The 12,967-nt window shown below is 42.7% G+C and overlaps 1 protein-coding gene across 2 annotated transcripts; it reads left to right on the top strand.

Annotated features, from left to right (window-relative positions):
* Window positions 1-6,138: 6,138 nt before the first annotated feature.
* Window positions 6,139-12,938, top strand: chgb (chromogranin B). Of its 2 annotated transcripts, none has more exons than XM_046292092.1 (7): window positions 6,139-6,354; window positions 7,212-7,258; window positions 7,370-7,463; window positions 8,411-9,122; window positions 10,076-10,217; window positions 10,440-10,538; window positions 12,514-12,938. In XM_046292092.1, exons 1-7 carry the CDS (start codon window positions 6,306-6,308, stop codon window positions 12,595-12,597), a joined length of 1,227 nt encoding a protein of 408 aa, XP_046148048.1. In that variant the 5' UTR covers window positions 6,139-6,305; the 3' UTR covers window positions 12,598-12,938. The 2 variants fall into 2 exon arrangements, with proteins under 2 accessions (XP_046148048.1, XP_046148047.1); XM_046292091.1 differs by having other exon boundaries at window positions 8,411-9,152.
* The last annotated feature ends 29 nt before the right edge of the window (window positions 12,939-12,967 follow it).

Genomic DNA, 12,967 nt, shown 5'->3' with positions numbered 1-12,967 from the left:
CCCAATTCATGTTTATTAGGCTTTCATACCACATATGCTCAATGCACAGGGCGAATGTCTATATGGACTGGGTGAATGAATGAATGAACTCTTATGCTAAATTCTGTTGTACTAAAGGCACTACTGTATGCTATTCCCCCCCCCCCTAATGTTTTTACTACAACAGAGACTCTATTCTGATTCTCTGCTGTTTGAGTCCAGCCATATAGGGCCAGCATAATAATAATAATGCTGCCTTAGGAAAATGATATGTCTCTGTAATTACAGTAAGTTACAGTATACAGTACAGTATGTCTTGAAGAGGTGAAGCCACAGATACACTAGTGTTCAAAAGTTTGGGGTCCCTTAGAAATGTCTTAGAAACGTCCCTTAGAAATGTTTTTTTTGTCCATTAAAATAACATCAAATTGTTCAGAAATTCAGTGTAGACATTGTTAATGTTGTAAATGACTATTGTAGCTGGAAACGACTGATTTTCAATGGAATATCTACATAGGAGTACAGAGGCCCATTATCAGCAACCATCACTCTTGTGTTCCAATGCCACGCTGTGTTAGCTAATATTGTCACGCTCGTCGTCAGAAGAGTGGACCAAAACACAGCTTGGTAAGTGTTCATGATTTTATTTAATATCAAAAACACTCGAACAAAGTAGCTAATTGAAACCGCGAACAGTTCTGTCATGTGCAGACACTAAACAGAAAATAACTACCCACAAATGAAAGATGGGAAAAAAGGCTGCCTAAGTATGATTCCCAATCAGAGACAACGATAGACAGCTGCCTCTGATTGGGAACCACACCCGGCCAAACACAAAGAAATAGAAAACATAAAAATAAAGAAACTAGAATGCCCACCCTAGTCACACCCTGGCCTAACCAAAATAGAGAATAAAAACCTCTCTATGGCCAGGGCATGACAAATATATATATATATATTATTAAGAGAATGCAACCAAATCTGATATTATGTGTTGTATATATTGTATGTATTTCCTACATTATTTTACCTTTTTAATATTTTCTATTTGTTATTCACAAAACAGCACTTTCAGGGTGCTGTCACGTCCTGACCTTCCTTTTTATGTCTCTATTTTAGTTTGGTCAGGGCGTAAGTTGGGGTGGGCATTCTATGTGTTGTTCTATGTTTTTGTATTTCTGTGTTTGGCCTGGTATGGTTCCCAGTCAGTCAGAGACAGCTGTTTATCGTTGTCTCTGATTGAGAACCATACTTAGGCAGCCTGTTTTCCCACTATGATTTGTGGGTAGTTGTTGTCTGTTTTTGTATTCTGTACCAGACAGAACTGTTTCGTTCATTCTCTTTTGTTGTGTTTCCATTCAGTGTTCAATTCCTAATAAAAGATGAACACGCTTCACCTTCTTCAACCCACGACAGCCGTTACAATTGCAGGGAACTCTTACCTCTTGTTCTTTTCATTTAATATTCTGGTATTTCCTCTCCTGCATCCTCATCTCCCTAAAGAAGATGAGTTTCTTCAGTTGGCACTCGTGATTTTTGCCAAGACCCGGGCTTTCTGACTAAGCTGCTGTGCAGTAAATCACCCCTGTCAAGGAGTGATGAAGCATATTCACTCACCATGCCCACTTCTCACTTTTCTGGTTCACACAGGCCTATAGGACTGTGTGTCACCGATACATATACTTTTCCGATAGTTATACTACTCAGGGAAAGAGAGCATGTGATTCAAATGCAAAATGGAACCAGGTTTCTGCAGTCTCACTTCTATGAGTTATTCAACTCTGTCTGTCCGTAATATATGAAATGGGAACGAGAGTAATGCTCAATTCTCACCAGGAGAACTGAATGACACTGAGATGAGATGGATGCGCCCGCTAGTAGTCGAGAACATATTGTAATCGGGCATTGGATAGTCTAATCTACATATTTATTGAGCATTATCTAACTGCCTTACAATGGTTCTCTTCTGAAGCTTCTCCCTGAGGTATCTGTAGGCTGTGTTGGTCCCTGCTGATGGCCACTGCCCATTGGTAGCACACAGACAGGTCCTTACGTGGACTGTATTGATAAGACATCCTAAATTACAATGGTGATTCTATAAGCATGGGGATTGTAGTCATCTGTGAGAGTGGAGAGACAATAGCGGTGAGCACTACGACGACACAGAGACAAAGCAGCCGGATCCAATCGTCTGTTTTCTGAATGTATAAGTTATCAGAGAGCTTTGAAGTCACACCTGCACATAATGACCCTACTTCCAATGTGTCTCGTCCCTACTCTGTCTCCTCCCCCACATCGCTCTCTAGCAACTGTCAATTCAACTGTATCTGAGAAGAGATCCGAGTTTTAAAGAGGGATTTGTGGTAGGTTCTCTACGTAATCATTAGATCGGAGTACTAATCAAAGTTTCACCCCCTTGCAGGCACACAATGTGGTGCCTCTATGGTTACTTCCGGTTAAAAGGAGATGTGCCTGTACAGTAGCTGTATGTTTTCCGAGGGAGCCGAAAGGCAGACATGAATTATTATCACAATGAGACGCCAAGAGGCAACAAAAACAACCCCAGATTGAGATGGAGAGAATATTTAATTTCCATTACAACTTCAAGTGCGTTCTTCGCTTAGTGTGCCCAGGTACAACCTCTATGTTGTGAGTGGCTACCTGGTTGATCATGTCAGTAGCATACAGTGGGGCAAAAAAGCATTTAGTCAGCCACCAATTGTGCAAGTTCTCCCACTTAAAAAGATGAGAGAGGTCTGTCATTTTCATCATAGTTACACTTCAACTATGACAGACAAAATGAGAAAAAAAATCCAGAAAATCACATTGTAGGATTTTTAATGAATTTATTTGCTAATTATGGTGGAAAATAAGTATTTGGTCAATAACAAAAGTTTATCTCAATACTTTGTTATATACCCTTTGTTGGCAATGACAGAGGTCAAATGTTTTCTGTAAGTCTTTACAAGGTTTTCACACACTGTTGCTGGTATTTTGGCCCATTCCTCCATGCAGATCTCCTCTAGGGCAGTGATGTTTTGGGGCTGTTGCTGGGCAACACGGACTTTCAACTCCCTCCAAAGATTTTCCATGGGGTTGAGATCTGGAGACTGGCTAGACAACTCCAGGACCTTGAAATGCTTCTTACGAAGCCACTCCTTCGTTGCCCGGGCGGTGTGTTTGGGATCATTGTCATGCTGAAAGACCCAGCCACGTTTCATCTTCAATGCCCTTGCTGATGGAAGGAGGTTTTCACTCAAAATCTCACAATACATGGCCCCATTTTTTCCTTTACACGGATCAGTCGTCCTGGTCCCTTTGCAGAAAAACAGCCCCAAAGCATGATGTTTCCACCCCCATGCTTCACAGTAGGTATGATGCTCTTTGGATGCAACTCAGAATTCTTTGTCCTCCAAACACGATGAGTTGAGTTTTTACCAAAAAGTTATATTTTGGTTTCATCTGACCATATGACATTCTCCCAATCTTCTTCTGGATCATCCAAATTCTCTCTAGCAAACCTCAGATGGGCCTGGACATGTACTGTCTTAAGCAGGGGGATACGTCTGGCACTGCAGGATTTGAGTCCCTGGCGGCAAAGTGTGTTACTGATGGTAGGCTTTGTTACTTTGGTCCCAGCTCTCTGTAGGTCATTCACTAGGTCTCCCCGTGTGGTTCTGGGATTTTTGCTCTCCGTTCTTGTGATCATTTTGACCCCATCTTGCGTGGAGCCCCAGATCGAGGGAGATTATCAGTCGTCTTGTATGTCTTCCTAATAATTGTTCCCACAGTTGATTTCTTCAAACCAAGCTGCTTACCTATTGCAGATTCAGTCTTCCCAGCCTGGTGCAGGTCTACAATTTTGTTTCTGGTGTCCTTTGACAGCTCTTTGGTCTTGGCCATAGTGGAGTTTGGAGTGTGACTGTTTGAGGTTGTGGACAGGTGTCTTTTATACTGATAACAAGTTCAAACAGGTGCCATTAATACAGGTAACGAGTGGAGGACAGAGGAGCCTCTTAAAGAAGAAGTTACAGGTCTGTGAGAGCCAGAAATCTTGCTTGTTTGTAGGTGACCAAATACTTATTTTCCACCATACTTTGCAAATAAATAAATTAAAAATCCTACAATGTGATGTTCTGGATGTTCTTTTCTCATTCTGTCTGTCATAGTTGAAGTGTACCTATGATGAAAATTACAGGCCTCTCTCATCTTTTTAAGTGGGAGAACTTGCACAATTGGTGGCTGACTAAATACTTTTTTGCCCCACTGTATGCTTGTCTCAAAGATTAAGCCATGCAAGTCTAAGTACACATGGCCAGTACAGTGAAACTGCGAATGGCTCATTAAATCTGAGATCTCCCCTAACCCTAACCCCTTTTGACACCAGACAACATCACTATGCAGGCGCCTCCATTGTTGCCGCTGCCTGGTCCATCATTAAAGTCTCTCGATCCCTCTTGAGTCGGGGAGTCGTCAGCACAACGATCAAAGCTCCAGCCTGTTGCTTTTTGTTCCTGCATGTCAATGCCTGACTGGGATGAAAGGACAACGTTGGTTACCGTACACAGTGACGGTTTAGAAGCTTGCTCACAATACCTGTCTGAATGCTTTGGGGATCCTGTCCCAATCCCCCTCCACAGCCTCCACTCTTTATGAGTCTATTAAATAGTAATGAGGGCTTGAGTACTGGGATCACATGCACACACACACACGGAAGGATGTACGTACACATGCACACACACGCACACACAGCCTTTGGGGAGAATGCCTTTATAATTCATAGAATCTGAGCTTTTACGATTCCCTTGTGGGAAACTCCAGAGGTTTAGCAATAGGCTTCATTCACACTCGTATACAATACATCATCTCTTTTTTCTATTTCACCCCCACCCTCTCTCTCTCCCCCTCTCTTTCTCTCTCTCTCTCTCTCTCTCTCTCTCTCTCTCTCTCCCCTCTCTCTCTCTCTCTCCCCCTCTCTCTCTCTCGCTCTCTCTCTCTCCCCATCTCTCTCCCTCTCTCCTCTCCCCCCTCTCTCTCTCTCTCTCTCTCTCTCTCTCTCTCTCTCTCTCTCTCTCTCTCTCTCTCTCTCTCTCTCTCTCTCTCTCTCTCTCTCTCTCTCTCTCTCTCTATCCAGATATCCCCTAAAGATATTAAGACTGACATGCTATATTTCTCAGTTTCATTTTAAAATGTAGGCCAACGTAGTGACTAAGGCGAAACAGACAGGTTACAAGGCAAGCACAGTACCACATGTGCCTTATAGATTCAGACATGGCAGAACATTTAGTATGTTTTAAAAGGAGGCTTCAGCTATCGAAAAACAAGAGATGATCATCAGATATCCAGCAACACAGTGTCACTACAAACCCCCACTCGATTTCCTGCCAGACAGCTCAGAATCCGAATCTGTACTGTACTATTGTCTCTTATGGAATTTCCCTTTGTTTTCTTAAATGGCATGTTCTGACAGCCTATAGCTGTCCATTATTTACAGATGGTTGGCTATATACAGTACATATATTTGATTTAGCTCCAGCCTCCACACACACACACACACGCACGCACGCACGCACGCACGCACGCACGCACGCACACACACACACACACACACACACACACACACACACACACACACACACACACACACACACACACACACACAGAGTGGTGGGGCTGCGATGGCTATGTTAAAATAATTTAACATTCCCCGAGCCAAAGAGAGATCATAAAAGTGTTGCATAACTGTTCTCAGAGACTGACGAAAACAGCTGTAACTGGGGGACTCAAAGGAGAAATATATATTAGATGAAGGGTTCTGGAGAGATGACATCGTTTCTTTCATCCCTGAACTGAACTTTGATCTATCGAAATGAAACTTCTTGTTTTGCACCCATTTCTCTGTTACTGACAACTAGTCTGATGTAAACACACTGACACAGCTTGGAACTCTGGTGCCGGTTGTTGCGTTCCCCAAACAAATGTGTACAAAAGACTGTTGACATCTTGCTGTAGGCTATAGTCTCATGTGATATTCATATGGATTGACACAGAACACATCCTGATTAGGATCTGATCTAATAATGACGCAGGTGTCGTCTATATCCCTCCTACGCCTCTTCCAGTCCAGACCTGATATATGGTGTGCCTCCCCCTACTTCTCAGACAAGAAGCATACCGCAGAAGAACCCACACAACCGTTCCAATACGCACAGAGGGAGAACGGGAGCTGGGGTAGCTGGCTCGGCAGTGCTGTCTTTAGAGTTTTTGCTTCAAGTTATCAGCTCTTTTTTAATGTCATTTCTACGGGGAGATAATCTAATTCTTCCATGATGAAACTTGTGCTTGTTTTTGCTTTGGTTGCGTCGTTCTTCGCAGGTAAGCTATGGGTGAATTTGGTTTGTTTTCAATGGTGCATGTAGTATAGTAGCTGTGTTCCAGCACCATGGAGAGTGCCTCTGCCATGTAGTATAGTAGCTGTGTTCCAGCACCATGGAGAGTGCCTCTGCGTGAGCGTGTGTTGCATGCCTTTTTTTTGTTGCCTTGTATGGTGGATTTTCTCTACTTGACTGTTAATCTTGAGTGAAGTTGTTATAATTTCTCATCTACACTAAGTATACCAAACAATAGGAACACCTTCACCCCCTCCCTTCTTTTTGCACTCAGAAAAGACTAAATTCGTATGAGCATGAACTCTAAAAGGTGTCAAAAGTGTTCCACAGGAATGCTGGCCCATGTTGACTCTAATGCTTCCTACAGTTGTGTCAAGTTGGCTGGATGTCCTTTGGGTGGTGGACCATTTTTGAGTCACACGGGAAACTGTTGAATGTGAAAAACCCAGCAGGGCTGCAGTTCTTGACACAAACCAGTGCGCTTGGCGCCTACTACCATACTCTGTTCGCACTTAAATCGTTCATCTTGCCAATTCACCCTCTGAATGGCACATATACACAATCCATGTCTCAATTGTCTCAAGGCTTAAAAATCCTTCTCTAACTTGTCTCATCCCCTTCATCTACAAGTAGTGACATCAATAAGTGATCGCAGCTTTCACCTGGATTCACCTGGTCAGACTGTCATGAAAAGAGCAGGTGTTCTTAATGTTTAGTATACTCAGTGTATATCACACGTTCATTTTGCAAAACAAAATGGAACCTCTTACCCGATTGTTTAGGAGAAGTAAGTTGTTTTCAACACAGACCCACATTCTGACCGATCTTCTTACGAATCTACAGAAAATCTATTACTTCCCGTTGGAAAAGAACGACAGAGAGAAGATGTGGTACGAAACATGTTTTTAGTCTCTGGATAACATTGTATTTTTATACAATGGAAATGACAATCTATGCTTTAATGAGAGAATCGTGACAGGTTGCTTGTTACTGTGTTTAAGGTAACACGGTGTTTGGTTGAGGTCCTGTCCAAGGCACTGACCAAACCTGACTCTCACCCTCTGGATCAGGAATGCAAAGACATTCTCAAAGCAGGCAAGTAGTCTTTACATCATCAGTTGTTGTATTTCAAAAGCAGTACATAGAAGAACATAGCATCATAATGGGAAAAAAACCCAGTACTGTAGGAGGAAATTGCTCTTTTATTGTAGAGACGAATCTAAGGCACGTTTCAGTAGTGTACAGTGTGGCTTCCCCAGTTGTGAAAGCAATTGTCAGTGCTTGTTTACAAGACTGGGGTTAATGAACCTTGTTTGTCTACCCTGATGCGTGACGCTATCAAGGAATCCCTTTCGTCTGTCTCGCTCTGCAATGTCAATGGAAATCCCTTCCAATTTGGTTTGTTGCAGTTTTAAAACTGCAGTAAACAACGTGCAGTAACTGCAATCGACTGTGGCATTTTGTACGCAGCAACTGCAGAAATGAACTGCAGTTATACTGTACTCTGATTGAGATATGAATAGAGCAACCTAGATTGGCTTCTGTATTTATGGAAATTATACTTAGCTGAATATAGATACGACACTATGGGAGACAGACGCTGAGCTTTCTCCATACACTGTTGAGTGCCATTTTGCAATGGTCACCAAAATTAACTAATCAAAGTGAGAGTTTGGGACTATAAGGTTCAATCTTTAAAAAAAAGATGATTCTGAGATAAATGTCTTCAAAGTTCCGAACCCGTATTGGTTTGAATAATGTCAGCAATTTTTATATGGTATGATTTTGAACTTAACAACATGAATTGGTGTATTTAGAGGTAGAGAACATTGAACAGAGCAAGGCTATGTCAATAGCTAAATTTGAACAAAAATGCAGATAAAACCTTATAGTTCCAAGCTCTCAAAGGGACTATGTTTTGATTGACGGGGAACTTGCGGAGCGGGGCTTGAATTGGACAACATGAGACAATGACAGAGTAGTAGATAGTGTGGATATTGAATGCCCTTTGAATGTCCCTTCTCCCTCCACCTCCTCTACAGGTGCCCAACATGCTGCTCTTCTGGAGAAGAAAAGTGATGAGGAGGTGCTGACCCATAAAGAGGAAGTCAAAGGTCATGAACCTGAGCTTGAGGTTCCAGGGGCTGATGTGAAGGACATCGAGGCCCGCCTGAAGTCTGTGGAGGAGAAGAGAGAGACACCGGAGGACGAAGAGCGCAGCCAGGAGTCATGGGACCTCAACGCTGAGAAGGAGAAGAGGATTTGGAAACCAACGCACAGGTATCATCATAAAGAAGTGTCTGAGGAAAAGAGAGAAGAGCCAGACGAAGAACGTAGTCAGGAATCCTGGAGCCTGGGTGATGAGAAGGAGAAGAGATATAGGCCTACCTATCGGTACACCCCAAAGAAATTACACATACGAGATGACAAAAGTGAAAAGTGCAGTCAGGAGTCCTGGGATCTGAAAGATGAGAAGGAAAAGAGAGAGGAGGAAGAGGAAAGAGAGAAAAGAATGTGGAAACCCCCACACAGATATCACCACAAGAAACACCACAAACGAGGTGCTGACTCATCAGAGGAGGAATCAGAGGAAAAGAGATCAGATGAGTCCGAAGAAGAGGAGGATAGAGAGAAGAGAATCTGGAAACCAACAAACAGGTACCATCACAACAAGCGTCACCAACGCAGTGGGGATTCCTCGGCGGAGGAAGAAGAGGAACGAAGGAGTGATTCTGACGAACAGGAGGAGAAGAGGTACGGAGATGCCGAGGAGGAGAGAGAGAGGCAAGAGGCTCTGATGTATTTATCTGTCTATTCATATGTTTGTCTTACAGAAACTCTTTTTCAGGAGTGTATGAGGGCTAGTCAACTGGACTCAGATATCATACCTTGATGACATTGAGACACGATCACATGTGCGTTTTTTAATTGGAGGGGAAAAGCTGGGAACAATTTTTTTGTTGTTGCTGAATTCCTGGTGACTTTACAGTATTTAAATAAATAAAAACTAAATGCCCCCCCCCCCCCCCCCCCGCCTGTTGCCGGTCTGAGGGCGGCCTGGTAGAAATCTTCACCCATAAAAATGTTACAAAAAGACAGCACGTGCAACTACAAAATGTATTATGCGAGAAATGTAGATGGGAACGCATTCATTCATGTGCAAATATTGATACAATCATCATTTCAAAGTCAAATTGAAATCACACGTTGTGTGATCCTCCCAACGCCACTCGTCCAGAAAGCATGCAGAAGAAATATCTTTACAGGGTGGTGAAACCCAGTTTAGGAAACCCTGGGCGAGAGTGCATTTGCCACTACCAGAGTTGGCACACTTGCTATATAATGCAAACATTTTGTGAGAAAACCATCAATGGAGTTGAAAATGCAATCAATAATTTACCTGCAAAAATATTTTAGACGTGAACTATATCATCACCCACAGCCTTGTATCTGCAGCAAGTCAATTTGATGGACATTCTCTAGTGGGAAAGTGAGTATATTGTTTTTATGCAAGATTTTAGAATACTCACATGAAAACCTGTCTTCAATTGGATGGAAACGTAGCTTATGTCTCAAATGCCACTATGTCTATGTGGCTCTAGTCATATTAGACACAGCCAAAGACATGCTTTTTAGTCCAGAACTAGGCTTAATCTGTGTCTGGGAAAGGACCCTGAGTGTATGTTCTGCTGGTGTTTGTGTGACAGGTACCTGGCGGAGAAGAGGAGTGAGGTGGAGAGTCGTCTCCTGGGGGAGATAGATGAGAAACGTTCTCCCTGGGCGTACAGAGGATACTACCACCCCGCCTGGTGGAAGAGAGGCATAGAGCCACTTACACCATCACATAAGGTTTCTATGTACTACCTATGATAACATAGATATCTTGTTAGACTGGCCTACGGTCAAAGATTTGAATCCTTTTTTAGTTTGTATGATTGTGTTGATTTAATTCGTAGTGTTTCTAGACACTCGTTTCTTGTATTTCCTTCCACTGTTTCTATTTAGCTTGTTTATCGTACAGAGATATTTTACTGCAATAAAGTTTGATTTGATGTGATTTGATTGGCTAAGATGGAGGAACTGGCAAAGCTGCTGAAGAGGCACCAACTGGCCAGCCAATCAGAGCCAGCGGAAGAGAGGCAGAAGAGCATACCTCTAACCCCAGAGGAGGTAATATCGTCACACAATACCTTTACGTAACATGACATGACACAGAACATTCATCGTTATGGGGAATTACTAGGCTTTATCATGAGCATCATATTGAACTTCTTAGATAAGATCTCCTGAAAGATAACTGAAATGAATGATCAGGTTTTTGGATGTGTTATGCTGTTATACACAGACACCAAAATCCAGTTTATATTGAAGTGAGAAAACACATGGCAAGCCATGAAAATGATGAATGCCCAATATTGGATGTTGCCCTCTGTAGTCTGCTGTGAGAAGAGACTGCCCTCTCTGCTGGATAACAGAAACCATAAGCTTAGAAGAGACTGCCCTCTCTGCTGGATAACAGAAACCATAAGCTTAGAAGAGACTGCCCTCTCTGCTGGATAACAGAAACCATAAGCTTAGAAGAGACTGCCCTCTCTGCTGGATAACAGAAACCATAAGCTTAGAAGAGACTGCCCTCTCTGCTGGATAACAGAAACCATAAGCTTAGAAGAGACTGCCCTCTCTGCTGGATAACAGAAACCATAAGCTTAGAAGAGACTGCCCTCTCTGCTGGATAACAGAAACCATAAGCTTAGAAGAGACTGCCCTCTCTGCTGGATAACAGAAACCATAAGCTTAGAAGAGACTGCCCTCTCTGCTGGATAACAGAAACCATAAGCTTAGAAGAGACTGCCCTCTCTGCTGGATAACAGAAACCATAAGCTTAGAAGAGACTGCCCTCTCTGCTGGATAACAGAAACCATAAGCTTAGAAGAGACTGCCCTCTCTGCTGGATAACAGAAACCATAAGCTTAGAAGAGACTGCCCTCTCTGCTGGATAACAGAAACCATAAGCTTAGAAGAGACTGCCCTCTCTGCTGGATAACAGAAACCATAAGCTTAGAAGAGACTGCCCTCTCTGCTGGATAACAGAAACCATAAGCTTAGAAGAGACTGCCCTCTCTGCTGGATAACAGAAACCATAAGCTTAGAAGAGACTGCCCTCTCTGCTGGATAACAGAAACCATAAGCTTAGAAGAGACTGCCCTCTCTGCTGGATAACAGAAACCATAAGCTTAGAAGAGACTGCCCTCTCTGCTGGATAACAGAAACCATAAGCTTATATCTCTAGGAGACCTGGCTCAGGTTGAGACTTCACATCTCAAAATGAGCCTTGATATTCTAGAAGGGAAAAGCCTGTGTGTGAATGAGTGTCGGTACAAACACATGAAGACAAAGCCCCCCTTTGACTCAGAGCATGTCCTCCTACATAGTGGTTGTGGCTCACTAAGCAGCTTAATGTTATTAATATATCCCTCTGCAACTCCGTGTTGTCTGGCACCCATAGGCTTCAAAAGAATCAGGAGTAGGCTAAATAAGAAATGTGTGTCCCTGAAAGAAATGGTCCTCTGCACTGTGGAAGCTATCGGCAAGCAATTCAATCACAGGCTTTGAGACTGTGCTTCTAGCTGCAGAGAAAAGCGCATCTCCCGCGGTTTTTATTGCTGCAGCAGCGATTGCACCAAAACCTCCGCAATTGCAGTACATCCCCTCTCCTAAGGGCGCCCTCACGACCCACCGTACCAAACCACCCCTATTAGAGTTGATAGTGGTGCGGCCCGGGCCATTTTACCGCCTGCGATGGAGCGATGGAATACAATGGGGGAAGGGAGAGAATGGATGCCTGTTGGCTATTCTTTTTTCATCCTGACAGTTTTCAGACTACACTGCAGTGGGAATATCTACACCATTGACCGTATTAAGATCCAGGGAAAGTAGTGGCTAATTAAGAGGAGTCCGATTTCAGGAGCTGTGGTTACATGGTGTGAAATATGGCCTTTTAAAATGTTTATTTTTATTGAAGGGCTTGTCCTGTTCCAGAAGGGATCAATGCACACAATAAATGTCGTTTTTGAGGTTTCACAATTTTATCAGTGTTCTTTCTAATTAAGCAATAATAACACGGTGTGTGTGTGTGTGTTTTCAGGAGAAGGAGCTGCAAAACCTAGCAGCTATGGACATGGAGCTACAGAAAATTGCTGAGAAGATGCATGAAAACAGGAGCAAATAGATAGTGGACAGGCCGACAGGGATGCTAAACTACGAGCTCAGTGTGCTAACCCTGTTTAAGAAAACATTAAAGAGATGGGAGGACAAAAAAAAACAAATTCTGCTGTGATAACATCAACGTAAATAAAGGTTCAATAAAAAAAATTCAGGTACAAAAGAATCAGCATGGAACCGTTTAGTTTCTATTAGATAATATCAAAGATAAAACAGATGCTTTTGCTTATTTGTCACAGATTTCTCTATATATATTTAAAGTGTGCATTGCCGTTTTCTTCAAACTTTTGAATGGTTTGTTTGTTTCTTCAGTCTGCATTTAATAAAATATATTATCCTGGGACCAAGCCTAACATCTCAGTATATTTCCTTCTTCG

This window comes from Oncorhynchus gorbuscha, linkage group LG12, assembly GCF_021184085.1.
Source record: "Oncorhynchus gorbuscha isolate QuinsamMale2020 ecotype Even-year linkage group LG12, OgorEven_v1.0, whole genome shotgun sequence".
Lineage (NCBI taxonomy): Eukaryota > Metazoa > Chordata > Actinopteri > Salmoniformes > Salmonidae > Oncorhynchus > Oncorhynchus gorbuscha.
This window is presented reverse-complemented; position numbering and strand designations above follow the sequence as displayed.

Bases quoted from the DNA above. Each gene is read 5' to 3' on its own strand.
- chgb (XM_046292091.1), top strand. From the start codon at position 6,306: ATGATGAAACTTGTGCTTGTTTTTGCTTTGGTTGCGTCGTTCTTCGCA. The intron at 6,355-7,211 runs GTAAGCTATGGG...ACGAATCTACAG, and splicing joins GGTTGCGTCGTTCTTCGCAG to AAAATCTATTACTTCCCGTT. The intron at 10,218-10,439 runs GTTTCTATGTAC...TGATTGGCTAAG, and splicing joins CACTTACACCATCACATAAG to ATGGAGGAACTGGCAAAGCT.